At 47.1% G+C, this 27,888-nt stretch overlaps 2 protein-coding genes across 5 annotated transcripts in view; one reads left to right on the top strand and one right to left on the bottom strand.

Moving 5' to 3' along the window:
• SMC1A (structural maintenance of chromosomes 1A) overlaps positions 1 to 13,777 on the bottom strand; it is a 32,294-nt gene extending 18,517 nt beyond the window's left edge. Inside the window, exons 1-15 of one of the 4 annotated variants that reach the window (XM_060138504.1) lie at positions 13,590 to 13,777; positions 8,093 to 8,281; positions 7,862 to 7,974; positions 6,352 to 6,555; positions 6,020 to 6,258; positions 5,139 to 5,397; positions 4,896 to 5,036; positions 3,968 to 4,050; positions 3,606 to 3,813; positions 2,088 to 2,273; positions 1,815 to 1,994; positions 1,568 to 1,714; positions 1,335 to 1,472; positions 237 to 353; positions 24 to 130 (exon numbers count right to left, since the gene is read on the bottom strand). In XM_060138504.1, the coding sequence (XP_059994487.1) occupies positions 24 to 130; positions 237 to 353; positions 1,335 to 1,472; positions 1,568 to 1,714; positions 1,815 to 1,994; positions 2,088 to 2,273; positions 3,606 to 3,813; positions 3,968 to 4,050; positions 4,896 to 5,036; positions 5,139 to 5,397; positions 6,020 to 6,258; positions 6,352 to 6,555; positions 7,862 to 7,974; positions 8,093 to 8,281; positions 13,590 to 13,698 (2,420 nt within the window). In that variant the 5' untranslated portion in view covers positions 13,699 to 13,777. The remainder of the gene's footprint in view (positions 1 to 23; positions 131 to 236; positions 354 to 1,334; positions 1,473 to 1,567; positions 1,715 to 1,814; positions 1,995 to 2,087; positions 2,274 to 3,605; positions 3,814 to 3,967; positions 4,051 to 4,895; positions 5,037 to 5,138; positions 5,398 to 6,019; positions 6,259 to 6,351; positions 6,556 to 7,861; positions 7,975 to 8,092; positions 8,282 to 13,589) is intronic. The other 3 variants (XM_060138503.1, XM_060138505.1, XM_060138506.1) reach the window with 3 other exon arrangements.
• Positions 13,778 to 13,999: 222 nt separating this feature from the next.
• Positions 14,000 to 27,842, top strand: RIBC1 (RIB43A domain with coiled-coils 1). Its single transcript, XM_060138165.1, is given in 8 exon segments — positions 14,000 to 14,110; positions 20,187 to 20,303; positions 21,921 to 22,002; positions 22,206 to 22,293; positions 22,295 to 22,548; positions 26,650 to 26,768; positions 27,210 to 27,604; positions 27,699 to 27,842. Coding segments are annotated over 7 exon segments (1,143 nt in total). The 5' UTR covers positions 14,000 to 14,110; the 3' UTR covers positions 27,787 to 27,842.
• Positions 27,843 to 27,888: the final 46 nt, after the last annotated feature.

The following is a 27,888-nucleotide window of genomic DNA, read 5'->3' as shown; positions in this document are numbered from 1 at the left end:
CCTCTAACCACACTTCCACCTACCGCTTCTTGGCGATTTCATTCTGCCGCTTCACCTTCTCTTCCTCAAACTCCCGGATGTTGCGCACACCAATCTCCCGACAAAACTCTTCAAATACCTCATCCTCTACCTGAGGGGAGAAGCAAGGGAGAGAAAAGGACCTCTGGGTCAGAGTGCTGCTTCCAGCCTCAGTCCTGCCCTGATGCACATGCTGGCATGGCTCATCCTCTACCAACCTGGTTCATCTTCTCCTTCAAGTCTTTCATTTCCCTCTCTCGACTCTGGATGATCCTCTTGATATCATTGATTCGAGGCCCAAAGTTGGCTAGCTCACTCTCCAGCTTGGACTTTTCCTGAAGGAAACAGGGTTGAGAGGACAAAAGAGACCAGGATCCTTGGAGAAAAAGAGCCACCCTGAGTATACTGGCCCCATGGACAAAAAGGGCTAACTCGCCACATGCTGAGAGAACCTGACTTAGCACTGCTGTTAAGGCTGCATCATCTCTCACTTGGACCATCACATGGCTTCCTCCCTGGTCTCTAGTCAGCCAACTTCAATCCAAAAGTCTGGGCACACAGTAAACATCATTACTTACAGGCCCACACTCCCTCATCAATAACCCCTGGGGCCAGATATGTTTTGGAATTCAGACTTTTTGATTTTAGAAAAATGATACATATACTACATATTGCATAACACCTCCAGGGTTAGCTGGGGAAGCACCCATAATCAAACACATTAATATATCTATAAAAGTACCCCCACTCACAGGGACTGAAATATCTGTAGCTCACTTTGAAAACTTTCAGAAGAAACTCAAATATTTGTTGAATGAATTAGTTATGTTAATAGCACCTAACATTTACTGAACATTCACTGGCTATGAGGAATCACTCTAAATACTTCACATATATTAACTCATTCAATCTTTGTAAGGACCCTATAATTTTACCTCCCACTTTACAGATTAAGATGAAAAAATTGACACTGAGAGGTTTATTTTGTTTTTTTTCCTGTTTTGTTTTGTTTTTTGAGTATTTGCAATACATATGCTTGACAAAGATATTGTTTCTGGAATATATTTTTCAAAAAACTTACAACCCAATACAAAAATGAGCAAAAGATTTGAACAGATACAACACAGAGGTTTAGTAACTTGCCTAATGTCATACAGAGCCAAGATCTGAACCCCTGCTTGTCTGACTCTATGCTATGGCTGGTTCCCCAAAGCAGTTCCCCAAAGGAAGTGGGACAAGTTCCCCACCCCCAGAAAAACCTAGGCCAGGAATGTGAGGATGGCCTTTGGCAAACAGGGCTGAAGGCCAGGCCCCACCTGCAGATTCAGGGCCAGATGTCGTGTCTTGGTCTGTTCTAGGTCACTCTGTGAGTACTTGAGCCGCATCTGCAGTCCGTGGGCCTGAGACTGCACCTGACGTAGTTCTGCCTCTTTCCGCTTTGCCTTCATCTGCTCCTAAAGTGGACGAGAGGGGCTAGGTGGTAAGAAGGTGGCCGGCTGGCCTGGGCTTCGGACCCCCATTCCTAGGGACAGCCCTGCCTATGGCTTACCTTCAGCTCTTCTGTCAACCGCTCTTTCTTCTCTTTCAACTTGTCTACTGCTTTCTCATCCCAGCGCCGGGCCTTGGCCTTCAGATCACTAGCCCCGCCAGAGATCACCCCTGACTTCTGGAACAGGGTCCCATCCAGTGCCACTGTCTACACACAGCAGGGAGAAGAGAGGAGAGGGGAGAAGCTAAACAGAGGAATTGCCAATACTAAGCCTGTCCAGCTCCAATATGGGCAAGGGAATCCATACCTTGTGGCGCTGGTGGCCTCCAAAGGCAATGCGGCGGGCATCCTCCACATTGTCACAGACAAGGGCATTGCCACAAGCGTACTGCAGGGCCTTTTTGATGTGAGGTGGCTCATAGCGAATAACGTCAATCACCAGCTTGGCCCCCTTCAGCTCCCGGAGTTTCTCATCTGTAGGTTTCACCTGTGAGAAGCAGCTCAGTTAAGTGGCAGAACACGGAGGGCTAGGAGGAGCAGCCCTCTCACACTGCCCTGACCCCATGACCACCAGCTTCACCTCCAGGTAATCAAGAGGCAAGAAGGTCTCAGGCTCCCCACGCTGCTCCTTGATATACTGAATACAGTCCCGGCCTGTCTTCTCTGAGTCCACGATAATGGCATCCATGTTCTTACCCAAAACCTTGGTTACTGCAATCTGATACTTCTTTTGTGTGGGTTGGCAGAGGTCAATGAGGCGGCCGTACTAGGGAAAGTCAGAAGAGAAAAGTGAAGCATGAGGCTTTTGGGAGCTGGCTTGGGAACCCCAATTCCCAGCTTGGAAGGGGGTGGGAGCAGGTCAGAATTTCTATCAGGAACACAGCCCCCACACTACGGAAGAAAAACCTACTCTGGCTTTAAAGCAACAACAACTTCAAGCAGTCATGTCTGAATCCAAAAATCATCTTTCTAAACCTCACTTTTACCATTTCGCAGACCACTGCCACCCCAGGCATTATGCCAGAGACCCTATATGCATTATATCAAATTCTCACAAACACCCAGCAAAGTAAATCTCTTTGTTCAGTTCACTTCCCCCATGTCTCCCAAATCAACCATGGTTCCCTAAGAACTATCAGATAAAGGGTGAGATCTTTAAGGGCAGTGACTGAGCCTAACTCCTCCTTATCAACTCCCCAGCAGTGTCTATAGGAAAGATCAGGAAATAGTTGTGGAACTCAATTAAGTTGAACCCAGGGATGGAATTACAGCAATAGAGGAATAATATTTAGGGAATCTGGGGACTCAGGATTTGGTTTAAGAGGCCAAGAGATCTGATAAAGCCTAGTGAATGAGCTGGTTGTTACATGCCAAAGAAGCTCATACTGAAGCCTGCACAGAGCTACTTCCTGGGAGCTAATTCCTGCCCTGTGGCCCCTTCCCTTCCCAAAGCCCTCTCCAGTTTCCCCACCTCCCACAAAGGAGTGGACACAAGCAAGACAAAACTTTCAGGAAGATACAACTGGTGTGATGCAAAGAACACGAGGTTAAGAATCAGAACAAGTTGGGTCTGAACTGCAGTTTTTTTTTCTTTTTTTAAATTTTATTTAGTTTGGCTGTGTTGGGTCTTCATTGCTGCACGCAGGGTTTCTCTAGCTGTGGTGAGCGAGGACTACTCTTCGTTGCGGCGCACGGGCTTCTCACTGCGGTGGCTTCTTTTGTTGCGGACGGGCTCAAAGCACGCGGGCTTCAGGAGTTGTGGCGCTCAGGCTCTAGAGCGCAGGCTCAGTAGTTGTGGCGCACGGGCTTAGTTGCTCTGAGGCATGTGGGATCTTCCTGGACCAGAGATCGAACCTGTGTCCCCTGCACTGGCAGGCGGATTCTTAACCACTGCCCCACCAGGGAAGTCCCTGAATTGCAGTTCTTATACTTATAAGCTATGCTGTTTTGAGCAAGTCATTTAACCTCTCTGACCCTCAGTTTCCCTAGCTGTAAAAATGGGATTAGCAATCCTGTCCTCACAGAGCTGCTGTGAAAATTATCTGACAGTGAGTGTGAAAGTAAGTGCTCAGGAAATGAGTTCCCTCTCCACTCTTACCACAGAGCCAGGGTACAGGCGCTTGATGCTTTCCATAATTTCTGCCTTACGCTGTTGGCGGCTGCTCTCCTGGCGGTCAATGCGTGCATCCCCCAGCTGCTCCATCACCTGGTTCAGCTCCTTATTGATCTCATCAATTCGCCGCTTGGCCATCTCCACCTCCTCTGTCAGCTCCCCCTCTAGCTTCTTCTGCTCCTCGAGGGACTGCCTACAAAGTAAGGAAACACAAGGGTTACCCTGGCTGGCCAGAAAATATTCCTGGCCGAGAGGGACTCTGTGGGTCCTGCCTGGAGAGAGGTAGGACAGGAAGGGTTCACAAGAACAGGCCTGGAAGTAAGAGGGAAGGTTACAAGGCCACATACTTGCTAGTTGTGATGTATTCCTCCAGTTTCTCAATCCGCTTCTGATTCTCTTCAATCTCCCTCAGCTTTTGCTTGATCTTGGCCTGGGAGAAAGACAAATACACTACATCACCATAGGCTGAGTAAGTTAACTCCAAGACCATGGGGCCCTGGCTCATCCCCCTCCCCATGTGCCTGCTCATCCAAGAGCCCAACAGTCACGGACAATGGGTCACTAGTGCAGGAGGCCCATTAAAAAGCAGACACACAGGGACTTCCCTGGTGGTGCAGTGGATAGGAATCCGTCTGCCAAACAGGGAACATGGGTTCGATCCCTGGTCCGGGAAGATCCCACATGCCGCAGAGCAACTAAGCCCATGAGCCACAACTACTGAAGCCCGAGCACCCTAGTGCTCGTGCTCCGCAACAAGAGAAGCCATCGCAAGGAGAAGCTGGCATACCGCAACAAAGAGTAGCTCCCATTCGCCACAAAATGAGAAAGCCCGCACGGCAGCAACGAAGACGCATCGCAGCCAAAAATAAATCAAATTAAATCTTAAAAAAAAAAAAGCAGACACACAGATGGTGTTCAATGTGGCTCTGCTAACTGATGGGGTCACCCTGGGCCCTATGAAACCCTCTCATAGGTGTTCTACCCAGCCTGGGCTAACTTCCTCAACAATCAAGACAGGCTCAAACCAAAAAAGTGTGGGCTAGACTGCCCAGGTTCACGTCCCAGTTCTGCCACTTAATAACCTTAGGCAAATTACTTCACCTCTGTGCTGTACTTTCCTCATTTGGAAAATGAGGAATTAAATGACTGCATACATGTAAAAAACAGTGTCTAGCACACAGTGTTTGCTAGATGTTAGCTATTGTCATTACTGTTAAGCTATCATTACTTCCTTTTCTCTGGACCATCATTCCTAATCTTGTACAGCATGCCCACCTCTGTCTCTACTTTCTTCCGCTCTTCCAGATCCAGCCGGTCCTGGTCGGCCTTCTGGTCTCGATTGAACTTCTCAAGCTCCTGCGCCAGGGTAGCTGCTCTCTTGCTGGCTTCTTCTTTCAACCGGTGGTATTTCTTCACCTGTGTCAGGGACAGGGAAAGAGGACAGGGATGACCAAGTCAGTCCATGTCAGCCCAGCGATCTCTCTACTCCCGCCCCCCCAACCCTCGCTTAGAGCTTACCTGATTCTCCTCCAGGGTCAAATCTCTGCCCTGACTCTGACTCTCCTCTTCCATCCGTTCCTCAAACTCCTGCCGGGCTTTCTCCACTGACAGCATCTCCTTTTCCAGCTCATCCATGTCACCTTTACGCTTCTTGTAATGCTTCTGAGCATTCTGTAGGGACTTCTTGGCTGCTTCCAGCTTCTTGATTTTGTGGGAGGTATTCTCCTTGGCTTTGATGTACTGAGGCCGCTTCTGGTTCAGCTCTGAGTCCTTCTCCCTTTTGCCAGAGGGGAGGGGGAAACCAGTTAGCACTGTGGGAGAAGGGAGGGTTCCAAGGCTTTTTAATCCAAAGGGGGCCTAAACTCCAAGCCTCAGGGAAGTGCCTAAAAGAACAAGGGCCTGATGCCCCACAGATCCTCAAAACAGGGGCTATTCCCTAGAAATTCATTCCAGCCACTCTATAAGGTAAAGCTACCACCCCTGCCTCAACCCTAGCCAGGCCAGGCCCCTCAGTAACAACTCCCAAGAGTAACCTGTGTTCACGTAATCTGACTTAACCTTTTCAAATTTCTGTCCTTTAAACTTCAAGCTCCAGTTTTCCTCTTCTAGGAAGAGACTACCAGCCACGAGTGGCTTCCCATCACTTCCTCTCACTTGGCAAAGCCACCACCCCTTTCAAGTTCTCATCTTCTGAGTACCTATCTACCCGGAGTCTGAGTACTTAAATACTCTACTTGTCTAAAATGCAAGTCAACAAATGTGTCTGATTCTAGCCAAAGCAAGTCAAGGGGAAGATAGAGAAACTAGTACAGGCACTGGGCTCTGGGCTCAGAGGAGCCCAAGGAAACAGCACAGCCTCTTGGCTTTCCACATGTCACATGCCCAGGCCTGCCACTTACTTGATCTCCTTCTCAATCTGCTGCTGTTCCCGCATCATTTTGCCCAGCTCCTTCTTCTTCTCCTTCAGCTCATCCTCTACCTTGTCCATCCGCTTCTTGTCCTTCTCGATCTCCTTGTTCTTAGAGGCCAGTTCTTTGTTGAGTTTCTCGATTTCCACTTCATTATGATAAAGTTTGAAAAGTTGCAACTGTACCTGAGCTCGCACCACCTCATCCTTCAGGCGCTGGTAGCGGTCAGCCTGTGCAAATAGGGGTGTGGAGGCAGGGGTGCATCAGTAAGGCACTGGCTTCAATCTGGCCTCTCAGAGCCCAGAGGCAACCTGGCCACCTACCTCTTCTTTTTCTTGTTTGGCCTCCTTGCGTTCAGCTGCGATGTTTTTTTTGCGATGGTAATTAAACTGCGTGTCCTCTTCAGCTTTCACCATTTCCTTTTTTCGCTTGTCATATTCCTGGGCCAGCTCCCCAGAGCGACTGATCTCTTCAAAAAGAGCTGTCCTCTCTTTGGGGTTCTTCATGGCAATAGATTCCACAGCGCCCTAGTAAAGGTCAAAACACTCTCCCCACTTAGACCCTAGCCAGCCCAGTTCCCGCTACCCACTCCGACTCAATCATTCAGAAAAAGTTCACTGATCCCTTCCCCACACTGGGTGCCACATTTCACCATTGAGCTTTGAGGACATATTCCCTGCCTTTTGAGGTACATGGGGAACAGAAGAGATAGAAGCAGAGACAACACCGTGTGTTACGTGCAGTGACAGCAGTAGCACAGAAAAAGAACTAAATGAAGCTTGAGTGTAGGAGACTGGTAGGGGTACCTATGTAGGAAGGTTTCCCAAAGGTGACATCTAAGATGAGTTTGGAAGATGAGGAAGAAACTAACCAAGAAAGTAAGAGAGGGGGCTTCCCTGGTAGCGCAGTGGTTGAGAGTCCGCCTGCCAATGCAGAGGACATGGGTTCAGGCACTGGTCTGGGAGGATCCCACATGCCGCGGAGCAGCTAGGCCCATGAGCCACAAGTACTGAGCCTGCGCGTCTGGAGCCTGTGCTCCGCAACGAGAGGCCACAATGGTGACAGGCCGCAATGGTGAGAGGCCCGTGCACCGCGATGAAGAGCGGCCCCCGCTCGCTGCAACTAGAGAAAGCCCTCGCACAGAAACGAAGACCCAACACAGCCAAAAATAAATAAATAAATTTATAAAAAAAAGAAAGTAAGAGAGATGAGGTTATTTCACGTAGAGGAAAATTAATATTGCAAAGGCCTGCAGGCTAAAGAAAGCAGGTGAATTTGGGGAACTGTAAAAGCCTTAATTAGGCTGGAGGGCAGGGCTAGAAGGGAAGAGTAATGGCATATGAGGCTAGTGAGGTAAGCAAGAACCAAAGGGTGGTGTTTCATGAATGACAGGAGTTGGATTTCATGCTAAGGCAATGGTTCTCAAACTTTAGTGTGCATCATAATAACCTGGAGAGCCTGGGAAAACACAAATTGCTGGGCCCCACCCCATAGTCTCTGCCCCTATAGGTCTGGGGTAGGGCCTGAGAATGTGCATTTCTAACATGTCCCCAGTTGATGCCGATCTGGAGACTACAATTTGAGAACTGCCATCAGAAGGCAATGAGAAATCACTGAAATGTTTTAAGGAGAGGAGGGAAAGAAACATATTTGTGCTCCCATAAGATGATCCTGGCCTAGGGGATGAACAGGAAGGGGCAAGACTGGAGTCGGGAAGCACAGTGAGGAAGCTGTTACATTAGTTCAGGGGAGAGATGATGAAGCCAGAGATGGAGCAGGTCCAGTGGGGATAGAACAAAAAGCAGGTAGCCAATAATTGTTAAAAATGCCCACCTGGAAGACGAGGAAGTTACGAGCTTTGATAAGAATGCCCAACTTCTCTAATTCCTCACTGTACTCATGTAGCTGGACCACTTTGTTGTTGATCTTGTACTCAGAGGAACCCCCTACAAGACAATGCATGAGTCAGCCGAGGGTTAGGCCTCCCTCCTACCCCAACAAACTAGTCTAGCCACCCCCCGATGCCCGTGGACCCAAGGAGAACCTCTGGCCAGCCTCACCTACCAACAATGACACGGGCAAAGGTGCGGTCCTCAGCACCCTCCTCAGAGTAGACCATGCTGACAAAGGCCCGGTTGGCAGCTGGCTTGCCCACAGGAGCTCCATGGATCAGGTCCCTCAGGGTCTTTACCCGCAGGTTACTGGTTTTCTCACCCAGCACAAAGCTGATGGCATCCATGAGATTTGACTTACCTAAGAGAGGACAGGACAAAGTAGAGGAGGGGAAGTCAGGAAGAAGGGGAGAGGAAAAGGAATAAAGGAGACATTGACAAGAACATAAATGTTCCCTAATCACTCAGTGCACAGACTAACAGGAGGACAAAATACTGCTTTGCCCCTGTAAAGGCTAGGCCTGACCAAAGCCCTGGATCAAAGGCTTAGAAAAACAGCTCCTTTGCAGTTACCACTTACAGCAGCCAAAAACTAGAACCCCATCTAAGGAAATAGTATATTCACAGAATAAATCATTCTACAACATTTTTTTTTTTTTGGCCATGCCGTGCAGCCTGTGGGATCTTAGTTCCCCAACCAGGGATCGAACCCACGCCCCCTGCATTGAAAGTGTGGAGTATTAGCCAGGGAAGTCCCTCTACAACCTTTGATGACATGGGAAAATACCCACAACAGGAGAAACAAGCATGATACAAAACTCAACATAGTTTGATCTCAACCAAGTTTAAAAAAAAAAACACACAAAACAAAAAAACACACAGGGGCTGAGGGAAGGGGGAAAATGCAGAGCTGTTATTTGATGAGCATAGTCTCAGTTTTGCAAGATGAAAAAGTTCAGAAGATTGGATGCACAAAAATGTGGATATATTTAACACTACTGAACTGTACACTCAAAAATGGTTAAAATGGTAAATTTTATGTTATGTGTACTTTAACATAATTTTTTTTAAAAAGGCATATTCCTATAGTGATACATGAAGCAGACAGCATCACCTATGAAGTATCTTACCAAAAATATTTGACCTGAATCTAAACAAACGTTTAGACCTACCTTCCAGTTTATAAGAAATACAGCAGTTAGAGAAACATGGTAAATGACACCATGAAGAAACCTTAAGACAAACACAGAATGTGGGATATTCTACAAGACAACTGGTCTGGTCTTTTTGAAAAGTCAATGTCTTTTAGGGAGAACCATTCCAGGATACAGAGATTACTGAGACAAGCAAAGGCAGCACACAAACTTTGATTGGATTCTGGTTCCAAAAAAATCCCAAAAAGACATTTTGGGGAGCAATTTGGGAAGCTTGAATATAAACTGGATAACTGATGACATGAGGAAATTAATTCTCTCAGGTATGATAATGGTATACTGGTAAACAGGAGAAGAGTGATCTTAGTAGATGAATGCTGAATCCTTTAGGGGTAAAACGTCATTATGTCTGCAATTTACTTTCAAATGATTAAGTAAAACACAGGTGTAAGTTTGAAAAGTTTCATAATCAAAACTTGGGGGGACTTCCCTGGTGGTCCAGTGGTTAAGAATCCGTCTTGAAATGCAGGGGATGCCAGTTTGATCCCTGGTAGGGGAACTAAGATCCCACATGCCGCAGGCAACTAAGCCCGCATGCCACAACTAGAGAGCCCACGCACTGCAACTAATGAGCCCACGCGCCTCAACTAGAGAGAAGCCCACACACCGCAACGAAGAGCCTGCACACTGCAACGAAAGATCCTGCATGCCACAACTAAGACCCAATGCAGCCAAAAAATAAAAATAAAAAACTTGGGGAGAGGGAAAGGCATAAAAATATAAACAGTATAACAGTGATCATTTCTGGGAAAGAAAATAGGTAACAAGTCAGGGAAGGGAGAGAATCTTCTTTTTTACTGTACATCCTTTGGAATTTTCTGAATTTTATACCATGTGCATATATTCACTATTCAAATAAATAAGGTTTTTAACATTAAACATGATTATCTTTTCAGTAGTGGAGTCACAGTTTTTACCTTCTCTATTTTAGACTCAGAAAAAAATATATTAAAAAAAATTTAGACTGGGGTTGGGGGTAGGGAATAGTTTAATCTCTATAAATTCTATCTCAAGATTCCCCCCAACATGCTATCTGACCTTGAACTGAGGACCTGATTTCTAAAACCCTTCTACCCAACTATAAAAATGGCAGCCCAGGTCCTTCCACAGAGGCAGTACAAGACAGTGATTAAGAGCTTGGGTTCTAGGGGCTTCGCTGGTGGCGCAGTGGTTGAGAATCTGCCTGCCAATGCAGGGGACACGGGTTCGAGCCCTGGTCTGGGAAGATCCCACATGCCGCGGAGCAACTAGGCCCGTGAGCCACAACTACTGAGCCTGTGCGTCTGGAGCTTGTGCTCCACAACAAGAGAGGCCCGTGCACCATGATTAAGAGTGGCCCCCGCTCGCCACAACTAGAGAAAGCCCACGCACAGAAACGAAGACCCAACACAGCCAAAAATAAATAAATAAATAAATAAAATTAAAAAAAAAAAAAGAGCTTGGGTTCTAGTCCAACAGACCAGGTTCTAATCTTAGTTTCACCACTTCTTAGCTGACCTTCCTTTCCCTCACCTGGAAAATCTGAAAAACCAAGACTCATGGGTAAAAGCATCTAAAACAATGGTTGGCACATAGTTCTCTGTGGGAGTGGCAGGAGCACAGGTATGACAGGCACAGGTTCTGATCCTGGCTCTGAGAATCAAGTGTGCAAGTGATCACAACTCTTTGTGCCTGGGTCTTCTCATCTATAAAACAAAGATAATGGTATCTCCCTCCTAGGGTCACTGTGAGAATTTAAATGTAAAGTGTCCTAATAAATAAAGTACTTGCCACACAGTGAATGCTCAATAAATGGCAATCCTATCCTAACCAGGTCTGGACTCTTAGCTTAGTCTCCCTCATCACAGCAGGACTAGCACATCATGCTGACCAGGAGTCAGCCTTTTAGGCACCCATTTCCAACTTTTGGGCTTCTCCCATGCTCTCCAAGGATGGCAAGAACATCTCACAACCAAAGGCCTCCCTACTCGCAATCATTCAATATTGTAAACATTTTTATAACAAGCATTATGACCTGAACAACGATATAATGTTTCAAGGAATGTCTTCTTTGGGGCACTCCATAGACCAGTGATGAAGATACAAAACAGAATAAACGTTAACATGTAGCCAAGTGTCTACTATGTGGCAGAGAGAAATTCACTGAGGGGAATCAAAGAATGCTTTGTGGAGCTGGGCACTGAAGAATGGGGTCGGATGTAAGCCTGACATCTACTCGAAGAATGAGGAAGAAGGCGGTCTCTTCCCCCTCCCCCACTTTCCTTTGATTATAAAAATGTAGCTCAACTTAATCCTTGGAGCAGAGCTCCCTCACCTTCCCACTTGTATCCCTCACAAGCATCCTATAAATCTACTTCTTGCCTGTCAAAAAAAAAAACACAGGGTACGGGAGGGCCAGTCAGACCAAGGGCCTTTTCGGAATACCTGGGTATACAAATTTACCCATGTTGAGGAGACTGAATGCCAAGAGGTGCATCTCAGCTCTTTCCACAGGGGCCACCACACCAAAATCCTAAGAAACTGCAGTGGAACCCCAAGCATTAGCCGTCTAGGCCAGTAGTTCTCAAATGAGGTGGGAGAGGGTGGAGTGATTTTGCCCCTCCCCCCTGGGGACATCTGGTAATATCTGTAGACATTTTTTTTTTTTTTTGCGGTACGCAGGCCTCTCACTGTTGTGGCCTCTCCCGTTGCGGAGCACAGGCTAGGGACGCGCAGGCTCAGCGGCCATGGCTCATGGGCCTAGCCGCTCCGCAGCATGTGGGATCTTCCCGGACCGGGGCACGAACCCGTGTCCCCTGCATCAGCAGGCGGACTCTCAACCACTGCGCCACCAGGGAAGCCCTGTAGACATTTTTGATTGTCACACCTGGAGGGGGTGGGGGTGGGGTTGCTACTGTCACCTAGTGGGTAAAAGCCAAGGATGCCACTAAACATCCTACACCTTACAATGCCACTAAACATCCTAGTGGGTAAAAGCCAAGGATGCTACTAAACATCCTACAAGCACGGACCCCACAGCAAAGCATTATCTCACTGGAAATGTCAATAGTGCTGCTGTTGAGAAACCCTGCTTAAAAGAGAGCCATATCTAGGCAAGACTCCAGGGAAGGTCATCAGTTACAGCTACTTCAGCAAGAGCAGCCCCTCAGGCTAGAAAGTGATTTAGCTGGAACACCTCTGAGGTGAAGGAACACAGCAGGATTCCAAACAGACCTCTAATGTCCGTAGATGGGAGGACTCCATGGTGTATAATTTAGAGATGGGGAATTTAGATATGAAATAGAAGCCTTATCTGACTACCCTTTCTTTCCTCCTTTCCTTCCTTTTTCTTTCTTTTTATTTTTTCTCCCAGTTTTAACAAGATATAACTGACATACAACACTATTACTTTCAGGTGTACAACATGATTCTGTATTTGTATATATAGCAAAATGGTTGCCACAATAAGTTTAGTTAGCATCCATCACCTCACAGTTAATTTTTTTCTTGTGACTTTTTTAAGATCTACTTTTAAACATACAAAATATACAATACAGTATTGTTAACTAATGACCACTCTTCCTAAAAAGCCATCCAAGTCACTCTATCACATCACTGTATCACATCAATCCTGCACAGCACTTATCACAGCCGAAAAATAACTTATTTCCTCCTTTATTATCGTCTTTCCCCTCTGGAATGTAAGTTCTCCGAAAGCATGGCTTATTCTGTTCTCCGCTGTTTCCACAGCACCTTGACTGAATAACTCCTTATAAAGCAGTAAGCATTCAATAAATTTGACGAGCGAATGAGTTCTGACTTTTGATGGTTTCAGTGGTAAGAAAGGCATGCCTCGAATTCGAGGCATCCCGACCTCTCAGTTGAGGCCGGGGAGTCGAGACCCCAAGCATTCCGGAGACGCGAGCACGGAGTCCGAAATTCAAAAGTGCCGCCTCCAGAGAAGAGTTTTTAAAAGAAAGAAAAAAAAAGGGAATTGGAGTGTACCAACGCGAGGCGGGAGGGGGCACTGGGATGAAGCAGAAGTACATCGTTTGGCCCGGAAGCTACGGGAGGGCCACGAGCGGTCCTACATCTGCCGGGGGGTTCAAACAATGCGTGGAGGCCGGATGCAGCTGCTCCGGGGAGGAACTGCGTGGCCAGCGACTGGCAGCCGGCTCCGGACGCGCCACATTTGGCTGCAGGGGGCAGTGGGCGGGGTAACGTACACTTCGGCCCGTACCACTCGGGCCGGGAAGGGGGTCGCACAAAGAGCGGGCAACTGACACCTGGGGAAGAGGTTCGCGTCAGAGCACCCGAGCGGGAAAAGCGGGTCCAGGTCGAACCCCTCAGGAGGGCAAGGAACCTGTTAGGGTTCGCGACATTTCAGGCTGCACAGGCTGGTTTGTACTACTGTGCTGCCGGATAGGGGGGTCCAGGCTGGGACGTTAAGCAGGGCCGCAGCCGGGTTTATCTCACCAGAGCCATTGGGTCCAATGATGGCGGTGAACCTCTGAAATGGTCCGATAATCTGCCGACCCTTGTACGACTTAAAGTTCTCGATCTCAATCAGCTTCAGGAAACCCATGACCGTGGCGGCGCCGGCGGCTGTTAGAAAGGCCGCGCCGTACGCCCGCGAACTGGGATAGCCCGCGCGGGAAACACCGCAGTGCAGGCCGGGCGGACGGCAAACCTCGCGATAATAAGTCCAGGCCTAACGGGATTTTCGGCTTCCGGCGCGGGCGGGGCCTTCGGGCTGACGTGGAGGTTTTCTAGATCCGTTGCCAGGGCGCGAGGTTACGACAGGCGTTTGGGCTCCTCCCCACTTTCTCGTCGCACGGCAACGCAAACCGCCGCTACACCCAACATAGTCTTGGAGGAGGCAGGCGGGGCCGGGAGGAATCTGCAGCTGTTGGGATGAGGGAAACCTGAAGGAGCAGATCCTTGCGGAGACAAGCCAGGAGTCACAGCAGGATTATGCCCTCCAGGGCAAGAGGAAGGTGGGAGCTCGGCTGCGGCTTTTGCCTGGCCGGCGGGAAGGCTCAAACAAGAACGGGGTCGGGAATTGGAAGGACCCCAGGGAGCGGAGCGCTGTACAAGAAGGAGGGGCCAGCGGGAGGATTCCGTGTTAGAGTTCAGATCTTGCTGAGGGTGGAGTAGGGTTGGAAGTGGAGTGGGGTGGGGTTATAGGTGGGATGGGGTGTGAAGGGGGATGGGGCGTGGATGGAGATGAGGATACTCTGGAGCGACTGGGATACGGGCTGGGGAAAACTATGGCCAGAGGTACTGTCCCTATCCCCCGCCTCCCTCCTGTTTCTCCAAGCAGAGTTCAGAGACTGCCGCTATAGCTGCTATAGTCTTGGACCTGATGCTAGACCCAACCTGGAGCTTCAAAATTGGGACTCCTTGCTGAGAAAGATATTTTGTGTGAACCCCTGGGAGTCAGGGTCCCTAAGCCAATGCTCTCCACCTCTATCCTTCTTCCCTTCTCCCCACTTCATCTCTCTCTCTCCATGCCTCACCCCCATCTCATTCCCTCCTCTCCATCCCCCTCTGCCGTCCCTTGCTTCCTCCCTTCCTCTTCTCTCTCTGCCCTCCACCCCTATCAACCGCCCTGTTGCCCTCCTTCCTCTCTTCTGCCTCTGCCCCTGACTCTGCCCTTTCTGTCCCTTCCCCTCTGTTTCCCATGTTTCTATCCCTCTCCTCCATCCCCTCATCCCCCATCACTTTATACCTGCTTTTTACTAAGCCATGGCCTTAGCAGTCCAAGAGGCTGTCTGTGGAATCTTCCCCTTCAGTGTGACCTTATATTGTGGTGACAGATGGAATGAGTAGGCTGGCATTGGTGCTTAGACTTAGACATGAAAAGGGTCTGGTGGCTGCCACAGCCATTCCTGTAACTATTTTTTAAATGATGTCTGGAGGCTGGGAAGAGTCTTAAAGTCTTAGGACAAGTCCAGGAAAGTGAGAAAGCTTGGTTGATGCAATCTAGTAAATGAAGTTTAGTTGGGAGAAACAGTCATGATCAGGCTGAGGGGATAAAATGACCAAAGGACAGCAATCTCATATAATTGACAGGAACTACTGTTCCATTTAAGATGAAATGGAGCTTGGGGGGAAAAAAATCAAATTGGATCCCTACTTCTCACACCATATACAAAATGCAATTCCCAAATAGATTAAAAACTTAAATGAGAAAAGCAAAACTTTAGAAATTTTAGAAGAATATATAGGAGAATATCTTTATGACCTCAGGGGATTTCTTAAATAATAAAAACTTTTGAGCTTTAAAGGAAAAGATTGGTAAATTTGACTACATTCAAATTCCTCCAAATTACAACATAAAGTGAAAAGATGGTAAGTGCACACAGAAAGCTTCTAAAGTATTGATACTGTTCTATTTTCTGGGTTCTGTGGAGGGTTCACAGGTGTTCATTTTGTTGTTATACTTCATAACTTACATGTGTTAACCATATTCTTTTGTGTGTATCAACTGTTACCATAAAATTATTATAAAATAATAATAAAGTGAAAAGACAAGCCACAAATTGGAGATATTTGCCACAGGTAAACTAAGAAATGATTAGTGTGTAGAATACAAAAGGAACTCCTAAAATTAATAGGAAAAGGACAAACTGATTTTTTTTAATGAGCAAAAGATATGAATGGGCACTTCACAGAAGAGAAAGAAAAATGGACAAAACACACATGAAAAGATGTTGCAACCTCATTAGCAATAAGGAAAATTCCAATTAAAACTGATAATTATAATTTTATACCCACAAGTTGGCAAAAATTAAAAAGTCTGTAATATCCAGTGTTGCTGAGGATGTGGAGTGGCTAGAGTTTTTATACACTATAGTGAAAGTATAAATTGGTACAATCTCCTTGGAAAACAACATTATCTCGTAAAGTTTAAATAGGCTTATGCCCTATGATCCAGCACTTCCGCTCCTAGGTATATGCTAGGGAAACTTTTCCACCTGTATATATGTCTCTTTTAATCTACAAGTTCTTTCTCTTTTCCTCTTGCAATTAAAAAATAAATAAACTGGGTTGTTTGTGCTGCTGGGTTGTTTGACTAGAGTCCTAGTCTCTCTTGAACCCAGTTCAGTCAGGCCCCACCAAAAATGTTCTAATCAAGGTCATCAGCAACCCTCCCCTTCAAATTAGTCAGTTCTCAGTCTTCATCTTACTTAACCCATCATCGGTTGCCCACTCTCTCCTCCCAAAAGCACTTTCTTCACTTGGCTTCTCAGGCATTCCCATTTTTTCTCCCACCTCACTGGCCACTCCTTAGCCTCCAGTGCTGGCTCCTCCTCTCCCTGTCTCCCCTGAGGCATTCTTAACTATCTACAGTCCCTTAGAGATCTCTCACTGCCTCATAGCTTTAAATTCCTTATATCAGTCAGGATGGGCTAAATTATGCTGAGGTGACAAACAACCTCAAAATCTCAGCAGCTATATGTGGAAGCTAATAAATACAACAAACTAGTAAATATGACATAAAAGAAGCAGACTTACAGACATTGAGAACAAACTAGTGGTTACCAGTGAGGGGTAGGGGCAATATAGGGGTGAGAGAGTGGGAGGTACAAACTACTGGGTGTAAGATAGGCACAAGGATGTATTGTACAACATGGGGAATATAGCCAATATTTTGTGATAACTGTAAATGGAAAGTAACCTTTAAAAAACTGTTTAAACGTGTGTGTGTGTGAGTTGTGAAAAAAAATAATATCTACTTCATAGAAATATTAAGAAGAATACTAGTAGGTCAAAAATAGTCAAATATCAGCATTTTTATATGGTGCAACCTAATAAATGAGTTACTAATACAACATGCTTATAATTGCATGTTTACAGTAAATACTCAGTAAATGTTAACTGTGATGACAATAAAAAAAAGAAAATCATAGGCTATATAAAGCTTAGTAAAAATATGTGCTACGTAAGAACAAATTGTTTCTGACACAGGCCCTGAGAAAGCCTTAAGTGATCTATTTTTGTTTATTTTTAGTTTCAAGCTATGTTATGGGTGGGTGAGGTTGCTGGTTAACTAAATTCCAGTTAGGTAAGGTCTTGCTATACAGAAGCAGAATAATAAAATTATTTTTTAAAAACTGTTTAAAAAAAAAAAACCTAAGGACAACCAATCCAAACAGCCACCTAGGCTTTCTCAAATAAATCAAGCGCTTCAGCTATAGCCAATCAAATAATTTCCTTGCTTTCCATCTCTTCTCTTTAAAGATCTTTCCCTGAACTCTTCTTAACCACTTCTGGTTTGGCACTGCCCGGTTTGTTTTTTGCTCAGATAAACTCTTAAAAAATGTTTTTTTAAGTCTCAGCAGTTCATAAAAACAAAGATTTCTCACTCCTGCTTCTTGTCCACTGTGGGTTGGCTACATCTCTGCTCTGTCATCACTCCAGGACTGAGGCTGAAGGGGCAGCGCTCACCTGGGACATTGCCGGTCCCACAGCAGAGAGTGAAGAGAGAAAGTGGCTATAATGTAATGGCTCTTAGTTCTGCTTGGGAATGGCACATGTCAATTCTCACATTGCAGAGGGCAAAGCAGATGATGTGGCTAACCTTGAGGACAATAAGATAAGGATATAGAATCCTTCTGTAAGGAGGAACAGCAATTTTTTTTTTTTTTTTTGGCCACATGGGGCTTCTGGGATCTTAATTCCCAACGAGGGAACAAGGGATCTAACCTGTGTCCCGTGCAGTGGAAGCACAGAGTCCTAACCACTGGACCACCAGGGAATTCCCAACAGCAAATCTTTTTGAACAATAACAAAATTTACCATACTATATGTATGCTATCAGTGGGTATCTAATCGACCTCTCAAACTCAACACTTCGAAACTGATCTCCAGATCCTCATCCCATTCTGTTCTCCCCACACAGACTATTCAGTTGATAGCAACTCCTCTGACTGCCCCAGCCAAAATCCTTCAAGTCATTCTTAACACTGCTCTCTCACAGCACATCCAACCCATCAGGAAGTTCTGTTGGCTCTGCCTTCAAAATATATCCAGAATCTGACCACTTCTTGCTACATCCACTGCTAACAACCTGGTGTGAGTCATCATCATCTCTTGCCTGAACGACTGTAATAGCCTCCTGTCTGGTCTCCCTGCCTCTAGTCTTGCCTCCCCTCCCCTCCAGTCTCTTCTTAACAGAGCAGCCAGAAAGATCCTTTAAAAATCAAAGACAGGACACATCACTCCCACTGCTCAAAATCCTCCAATGGCTGCCCATTTCTCTCAGAGTAGAAGCCGCAGCCTTTACAATGGTCTATAAAGTCCTACATGCTCTGCACCCCCCCACCCAATCTCTCTAATGTCATTTCCCACTCCTCCTTGCCTCCCTGCTGTCCCCTTGAACGTGTGCCTCTTCTGTCCACCTTAAGGCCTTTGCACTTGTTCCCTCGGCCTGCAGTGCTCTCCTAGTTATCTGCATAGGAGACTCTCTCACCTTCTTCAAGTATTTGCTCAAATATTACCTTCTCAGTTATGCCTCCCCTGATGTCCATATTTAAAATTGCAACACACCCCCCACTTCCTTGGCACTTCCAATTCCCTTTATCCTGCTCTATATTTTTTCCTGAAGCACTTATTATCTTCTTACAAACTATTTAATGTACTCCCCACTAGAAAGTAACTTTCACAAGGACTCAGATTTTTGTCACTTTTGCTCCTTGATGTCTCCCAAATGCTTAAAGGATCATCTGACGGTAGGTACTCCATAAATATTTGTTAAATGATAGAATGAACATGGGTGAAAAAAGCAAGATGCAGAAGAATGCATACTGTGTGATATTCCATAAAATTCTGAGACAAGAAAATGTTTTAAAATATTGTTCAGGGAGTTACGCACACACAGTACATTAATGCATATTAGTAAGGGAATGGTAACATTTTGGACAGTGGTTATCTCTTAGGGTAAGGATGAGGGAGGAGAGACATAAGACCCTTCAATAGTATTGATCATTCACTATTTCTTAAGTTGGGGAGTTGGTTCATGGGTCTCTTTTATCATGCTTCCTAACTTACATATGGCTTATATATATATTCTCCTGTATACATCAAATATTTTAGTTACAAAATGGTTAAAAGAGAGAGAGAGAGAGAGACTGGAACTAGTTATACAAGGAGTTGAAGAATGGTGTTCCAAACAAAGGAACATGGTGTACAAAGGCCCTGAGGTGGGAACAGTTGTAGTGTTGGAGGACTTGATAGGAAGCCAGTGTGCCTGGAGCACCGTAAGCAAGGGATAGGGAGGCATGAGATGAACTGGAGAGGTGTGCAGGAACCAGATCTTGAAAGCCCACAGTAAGGAGTTTGGATCTGATTGTAAGTGCAGTAGGAAGCCAGTGGAGGATTTTAAGCAGGTGCAAGACATGATCAGATTTAAGTTAGCAGAAGTGGTTTGGGCTGTGGCTTTGGCTGGCTCACGTGCCAGAACTGGGCCTCCCAAAACATGAAGGAACACAGGCAAATTTAAGCCCTCTAGCCTTTCATTTGACTGGAGAATAAGTAATAAAAATAAAGGGGGAGTGGTGGTGGCATTTACTGAAACGGGGAAAACTAAGTAGAACATAATGTAAAAGGGATGTTGTAAATGAGTTTGAGACTTGGAAAGGTGAGCAGGGGTCAGATCATGAAGACTCATAAATCTGGCAAAGGGGGTTGGACTTTATCTTGTAAACACTGGGGAACCATTTGCTTTAAAGCTGCCTTTAAGGGTTTTAAGCTGAGGCGTGCCATGGTCAGATTTGCTTTCAGAAAAATCACTTTGGTAGCCAAGGCAGAGAAAGAGGTAGAGAGCATAACACTAGAGCAAGGGAGGCCAGTAAGGCTCCTGGGAATACTGTCTGGCACCAGCTTGTGAGGCCTGAATTAGGGTGGTGACAGCAGAGATGGAGAACACAGATATGAAATATGTCAGGAAGTAAAATCAGTAGGAATCAATAACTGGTAAGATACTGTGGGGAGAATGGAATGGGGGTGGGGGTGTAGTCAAGGAGGATGGTTAGCACTGATTGGCCATTCACCTCACTCTTGCTCCAGATGTATAAGGTAGACCCACCACCACATCCCAAGGAGGTGGCAGCCATAGAGGCTAGAAGAAATCAAGAAAAGGAGCAACAGAGCCAATTCTTCAATGTGTGGACCAGAGAAATGCGGGTGAGTGGGCAGCAAGGACTTTCTCTGGACCAGGGGCCACCTCACTCTTACACCTGGAGAGGAACATAGCAGTGCCCATCACAGCCCCTCCCTGATTCAAGCAGACTGTAGGGCTAGAAAGGAAGGAGGAGGGTGAAAAGGCACTCACCCCCACGTGTGGGAAGAGCCTGGGAAAGGGGACTGGGGGTGCAGGGGAAGAGACTGGGGTTAGAGGAGCCAGTGACAGCTGACTTCTCCAGTCAGCTCTGGGCCAAGTGGCCTGGTTCTCAAGAGACAGGCAAATGGAGCCGAAAGAAGTCTATAAAGAATATTTGGGGGCTTCCCTGGTGGCGCAGTGGTTAAGAATCTGCCTGCCAATGGAGGGGACATGGGTTTGAGCCCTGATCCGGGAAGATCCCACATGCCGCGGAGCAACTAAGCCCATGTGCCACAGCTACTGAGCCTGTGCTCTAGAGCCCATGCTCCACAACAAGACGCAATGAAGAGTAGCCCCCACTCGCCATAACTAGAGAAAGCTCACGCCCAGCAACGAAGACCCAATAGCCAATATTTTGTCAGCCATAAATAAATAAATAAATATATTAAAAAAGAAAAAAGAATATTTGGTATTGCATGCATATGCCTAAACTCTTTCTGGAAGGCTACATAAGAAACTGTTAACTGTTCCCTGGTGGTCCAGTGGCTAAGACTCTGTGCTCCCAATGCAGGGGGCCGGGGTTCGATCCCTGGTCAAGGAAATAGATCCCGCATGCCACAACTAAAAGATCCCATATACTGCAACGAAGATCCTGCGTGCTGCAACTAAGACCCAGTGCAGCCAAATAAATAATAAAATAAATAAATATATTTAAAAGAAAGAAACTGTTAACCAGCCTGAGGGACAGAGATGGGAGGGACACTTACTCTTCACTAAACTGTATTCCCTTTTGCACTATTTTGAAATGTTTTAAATGAATTATAATCAAAATAAAGAGAAAATATTGACAGTTTAAGAAAAAATAGATTGCTGGCTGGGTGGATGAGTGGTGTGACCGAGATCTAGTTGGTAAGCGTTTCCTCAGGGCCTGCTCTGTGCCAAGCACTGGGTTGGGCAGTAGGGATACAAAGCTGACTAAGGCCCAGTCTCTGGCATTAGCAGGCTCACAGTCTGGTGTAGGAGATAATCAATAGAGGCAAACTTCATTATAGTGTGGGCAGTGGGCCCTAGATTCTATAGGAGTAGCACCTGCTGGAGGGGTCAGGAAAGTGAAGTCTGAGCTGGTCTTAAGGGATGAATAGGAGTTTGGGTAAAGAGGGGAGGAAGGAGTGTTCCAAGTGGAGGGAGATGCTGGAGCAAACGCTATCAGTATGAAACAGCCTAAGATGTGCAGGGAACTGTAAGCAGAGCTTCTGAGGGTGGGAGAGGGGAAGAGGGTGAGATGAGGCTGGAGACAGAGGAAGAGGCTAGACCACTGAGGGACTTACAAATCATGCTGAGATGGTAGAACATTATCCAGTAGGTACTGGAGATCCTATAGGAGGATTTTGAAGCACGTAAATTCTGAGCAGTCTATGTTAGAGCATTCGAGGCCCACTGCTGGGCCCGTACCTTGATTTAACTCATTTCTTTGGGATCAGGTGGATGCTGAAGCCCTGAACAGCCAGGTGGAAGAGAAAAAGCTTAGGAAGGCAAAAAAGCAGAGCAAGGTGGCAGCTTATGGTAAAAGCCCAAGGCCAGGGACCAGCCAAATAAGAAAAGCAAGGGCCGAGTGGGATAAGGCAGGGCAGTTCTGCTTCGGAGTGGGGCCTGAGGCCTGGGGTGTGGTAAGACAAACCAGATTGACCTTTGGGAACAGTGGCTGTGCTGAGTGGGCTCTGTCCCTCCCGTGGGGCCTTCTCCATGCCCCTACCCACCACCCCCAGGTACCAACCAGGTGCAATATGATGTGGTGGCTCAGATACTACAGAAGGAACAGGCAGAACGGACAGGTCGGCTGGCCAAGAAAATGCAAGTTTCGGAAGCAGAAGCAGCAGCTCAAGAAAAGGCGTAAACTTGACTTTTGGGATTCAGACCGACTCTGGAGGGAGTTTCCAGCTCATCTTGGTGACAATGATCCCCACTCGGGCCCAACCAGCCTGCAGTGCTTCTCTGGGGAAGATTTGGACAGGGCCATATGCCTGAGAATGCAGCAGGAAGAGTTCATGCACAGCCTGGAGAAGCCGCTGCAAGAGCAACAGCAAGCCAGAGTTGAGGAGAACTGTGCAGGTAAGCAGCGGGGCCCTCCAGGCTGTGACCTGAGGCCTAGTGGGGAGTCATCCTGAGCTGGATACAGCGCCCAGAAGACCAGAACTGTGTGGGGAGGTCCAGTTACCCATAGGGGCTGATGCTGAAAGGTTAGACTGAGCAGGCCCCAACCTCCCTGACTTCCTTCATCAACTGACAGTATAGCCACTGATCCCCAATCAGCCTGGCACTCCATTACCTGGAGGCAGCACAGTGAAGACAAACCTAATGGCTCTGCTGCTTACTAGCTGGTTTGGGCAAATGAATTTTCCTCTCTGTGCTTCAGTTTCCTTATCTTTAAAATGAGGAAATGAATCCATACCACAAAGAGCTCGTATGAGAATGAAATGAGATACTGTAAGTAAAGCACAAGCGTCAGTGCTCAATAACCAGTAGCTATTATCAATATTACTATGACATCTGTGGCTATGTCCCCCTTTTCCATTAGAGTAAGCCTTTCACAGGCAAGGACCATCTCTTATCTACTCACACTGCTCACCTTTAAAACCACCCCTGTTATAGCACCCTGTTCTGTTATACCGCTTATCACAGAGGTAACTAAGTATCTGAAAGTATTTGTGGAATGTCTGTCTTCTCTCCAAAATGTCAGCTCACTGAAGATGAACCACATATCTCATTTCCACCCCTATATCCCAGTTGCCTAGTACATTGTCTGCCACAGTGTCAGGAGCTCAATAAATCATTGTTGAATGAACAATTGACCAAAGTAAACAAGAAAGGCACCCTACCCTCCAGGAACCCACAGAACCATGCCTTCCAGAAAATCAGTGTAGAGTAAGAGGAAAAGATACATGCACAAGTCATTTACCAGCACATATCTATACTTTAACGCTGCATTAGGTACTATGAGCGATACTGTGATAGAAGTATATATAGGACACGGAGGAAACATCAATATGGGAGTGGTCAGTTCTCACAAAGGAAAGGAGGCAGGGTAGGGGGTTTGCACAGGCCCGCTGTCAGGAAGCAGTTTGGGAAAGTTGGGTACAATTTCGGCAAGGTAGAGAGTGGGAATGAGAAAAGGTCATTCTAGGCAGAGCAGGTAGCAAAAGGAAGAACTAACCTTTGCTGAGCACTTACTGTGTACCAGACACTGTGTCAAGCTTTCTACCATGTATTAACTCAATTTATCCTCACGACAACCCTATGAGGCAAGTACTAGTAGTATCCCTATCTTCGGTGGAGGAAACTGAAGAACAGAGATGTTAAATAACTTGCCCAAAATCATACAGCTAGTGGGTGATGGAGGCGGGAAGTGCAGGAAGTGAACTCAGGCAGGCTGGCTCCAGAGCCTGCACTCTTGACTGCTATGCCACACTTGCTGTCAGTCACCATGAGAAACTGGGAACTCAGAGGCCAAGGGAGAAGTTTCAGAGAGGGAGTCATCAATAACATCAAATGCCCCAGAGAAGTTAAGATAGGAAAAGAATGAGACTTGAAAATGAGATTTGGTAAATGAGATTTGGAAATTAGGAGTATTTGGTGATTTTTGTCAGAACAGTTGCAGTGGAACCAGGGGCCAGCTGCCCAATGGCAGCAGGCAGGTTTACGAGAAGGTAGAGCAAGGCAACAGGGACAGCAGAATGCTGGGAGAGAGTCTGTGTAATGTCATGGAAGGAGCATGGGCTGATTCCTCGAGAGATCCGGATTCAAATCCCAACTTACTACTTGCTGGCTGTGTAACCTTGGGCATTTTACTTCACCTCTGGACCTCATCTGAAAAATGGGGCTTATCTTTCCTCTCTGGGTTGCTACGAAGAGTGAAATGAAACAAGGCACCCCTATCCTCCCTTCCCCCGCCCTCCAGTCTCTGAAATCTGTGTCCCTGTGCCTCTCCAGAGCCAACCCCTCAACCTATGCTCTGGACCCCATTCCCCCTGCCTCCCACACAGGCTGTGCTCCCTTAGGTACTCCCCGCTGGGTTCTCAACACTTGCCCTTCCACTGGCCCCTTCTGTGAAGGCTGTAAGCATGCTTGTGTCTAACCCTTCTTAGGAAAAAAACAAAAGTCTCCCTCCACTCTGTGATTCCTCTAGATGCTGTGAGCTAGCTGTTTTCCTTTACAACCATACTTTCTGAAAAATCTGCTTCCACTTGCTCTTTCCTTCTGAACTTTCCAGTCACACCTCAACCCCTGAGATTTCATTTCTCCCCACACAACTTCACTGACACTGCTCTTACTAAAATCAATGCCCTTTGTGTTATCAGGTACAAGAGGCTCTGTTCAGTCTTTTCTCCTTGACTGGGACTTTCTTGCTACACTTGACTATGATCACATCTTCCTTCTTGAACCTCTCTCTTCCTTGGCTTCTGTGACAGCACATTCTGCTTGTAGCTCTCCGATCATTCCTCCTCTGTCTGCCCTTTATGGATTCCTCTTCCTTCTACTTCTTCCTTCTTGAGACTCTGTCCCTGGCGCACTCCTTACCCTGCATACTTGCCTCAGGCACCCTCGGTCCTCATTCTGGTTTCAGCTAAAATGTCGCCACCTCTGTGCTGAGGACTCTTTACCTGCAGAATCAGATATCCAGGTGCCTGCGGACCACCTCCAACTCAGCTTCCTAAACAATTCATCAGTGCTCCCTAACCTGCTCTAAATTCTGTATCTAGTTCCAGTGGTGGCCACACGATGCATGGAGTCATCCCAGCCAGGACCCTGGAAAGCATCCAAGTCTTTCTTCTCCCTTACTCCCTCATCCAATCCATCAAGTACTGCTGATGTAACCTCCATATATTTCCCCTCCATCCTTTCCATCACTGGCCTGGTTTGAGCCCTCCCAACCGGCCTACTGCCTTAGCCTCCAAGATGGCTTCCCTACATCAACTGTCTCCCACCAGCCTGACTGTCCTCTATACTGGCCACCAAAAGGAGCTTTCTAAAATGCAGATCTGTGTCACCCTCCTTACTTAAAATCCTTCCATGTTCCCCACCACCTTCAGGGTCAAGTTTTTAGTCCTTAGTCTGGCCCCTGTAGAGCTCCCTAGTCACTTGCATTTTATGCTCTAGGAAGAGCAGACTATTTGTAATTTAAGATACAAACCATGCTGTTTCTTGGCTTCCTTCATTCATTTGATAAATATTTACTGAGCACCCACTATGTGCCAGGCTCTGATGCAGGTGCTAGGGCATGGTAGTGGATAAAACAGACAAAAATCCCTGCTTTCACAAGGGTTACCTTCTAGTGAGGAGAGAGACAGGCAATAGACAAAAATAATTAAGTAAAATGTAGGGTATATTGGATGGTGACAAATGCTAGGGAGAAAAATAAATCAGAGAAGGAGGATAAATGTTGGGGGCAGGCAGGTGGCAATTTTAGGTAGGAGAGACAGAAGGCCTCACTGAGGCAGTAACATTTGAGCAAAGACCTGAGGGAGGCAAAAGAGCATGAGACAAGAGCAACGTTTATTGCAAATCCCTGAGGCAGGAACGTCTGGCATGTTCTAGAAACAGCAAGGAGACTGGTGTGGCTGGATTGAAGCAAAGTTTCAATACATTTGCTCATGCTGTGCTTGCAGCCTGGAATGCCCTTTGCCCTTTCTGACTATATGCAACATGTATTTCAAGGATCACCTCCTCCTGGAAGCCTTCCTCTCACCCAAAGCTCTCTTAATGCCCTACATACATCTCTGTCATTGCCCTTACCACATTGTGGTATGATGATCTACATTTGATCCATCTCCTCCATTAGACAAGGAACTCTCTGAGGACAGGATCTAATTCATTGGTATCCTCAGAACCCAACACATGGCCCTTAGACTGAGGCTCAGAGATGAAATGATTTCCCCAAGGTCACACAGCCCAGAAGCAACAGAGCTGCATTGAGACTCCGGTCCATTGGAGGCATCTTTCAGTGAGGGACCTGAGAAATTCTTGTTGCTGTCACTTTGGTTATCCCTGGCCCCAAAGAGTACCTCCTTCCACACATCCCTCCAATGAGGACATTACCCCCTTCCAAAACATACATACACATACATCCACAAAGCTTGCTGAACAAATGGCTGAATGAGTGAACCAGAAATGCAGCAAGCCAGTACAGTGCCCTGACCATATTTCTCTGTGTAGATATGCTCAGTGAACAGCTGCGCCTAGCCATGGACTTGCAGGCCACCCAGCTGGCCAAGCTGGAGGACTGCTGCCACAAGGCCATAATGTCTGCCATGGCCAACGCCAACAAGGCCCAGGTACGTATGGCCAGAGCCATCCAGTGCACCCGGCTCTCCCCAGTCCCCTGAACAAAGTCCTGGGGAACCTCAGCCACATCTTTCCCCTCACAACCCTTCTTGAATCAACACCAGCCCTCTCATCTACCTGAGGATTTCCCCCTTCACCCAAGGGCCCTCTTAGGGCAGACGGTCCCCTTCCCCACCTCCAGACTCAGGATGACCTGAGAACAGAACACTGCCCTCCCTTCCCCAGCCTCTTAGTCTAAGGGCTTCCAGAGGGCAGGGGAGTTCCCTGCCCATTTCACCCCTTCCCCCACCTTAAGTCACTCAAAGGCCATGCAGTATCTGTTCCTTCTCTCCCTGAGATGGAGGAGAGTAGGGCCATGTCTCCCCCTCCCCTGTGACTGAGAGTTCCCTGAGGTTGGGCATCCAAATGCTCACATTCGGGGGCCCCACCAGGTAGCTAAGATGGCTAAGCAGCAGCGCCGTGAGCATCAGCACCAACAGGAGGACAACCTCATGGAGAACCAAAACCAGATCACAAGTGAAGTACTGACTGAGAACCCCCAGGTCGCCCAAAACCCTATGGCTCCCCACAGGGTCCTGCCCTATTGCTGGAAGGGCGTGATTCTAGAGCAGAGAGCTGCCATCAGGAAAGTACAGGAGGTGCAACACCATGAAAAGGAGGCACAGCGCCAGACCGAACAAGCACTGGATACCAAATGGGAAAGCCAGCCCATGTGCTTGGCCCAGGCAGCAATGGAGCTAGAAGAGCAGGAGAGGGAGCTGTGTGCTGAATTTCGGAGGGTACTAGGCTCCTTCAACCAGCAGCTGGCTAAGGAGCAAAAAGACCAGTGAGTTCTAGGGGGTGGCAGCAGGGATGAATGCCAAGGGAGGGTGGAGACGGATGGCAAGGGCCAGGGAGAGAGGGAAGGCTCATCACCTGAGGCCTCTGGATTTCTATCTGAATTCAATAATCTACACCAATCAACCTACAGCCCAGTATCACTTGCAATTCAACACCAGCAGCCGCTGAGCTCTGGATGGTCATCTCTCCCTCCTCCATCAATCAAGCTCACAGAGGCTGAGTCAAGAGAGGAAGATGATCCATTTCCCAGTGGGAGAGCTGAGCCAGCAC

This window comes from Lagenorhynchus albirostris, chromosome X (assembly GCF_949774975.1).
Source record: "Lagenorhynchus albirostris chromosome X, mLagAlb1.1, whole genome shotgun sequence".
In the NCBI taxonomy this organism is placed as follows: Eukaryota; Metazoa; Chordata; class Mammalia; order Artiodactyla; family Delphinidae; genus Lagenorhynchus; species Lagenorhynchus albirostris.
This window is presented reverse-complemented; position numbering and strand designations above follow the sequence as displayed.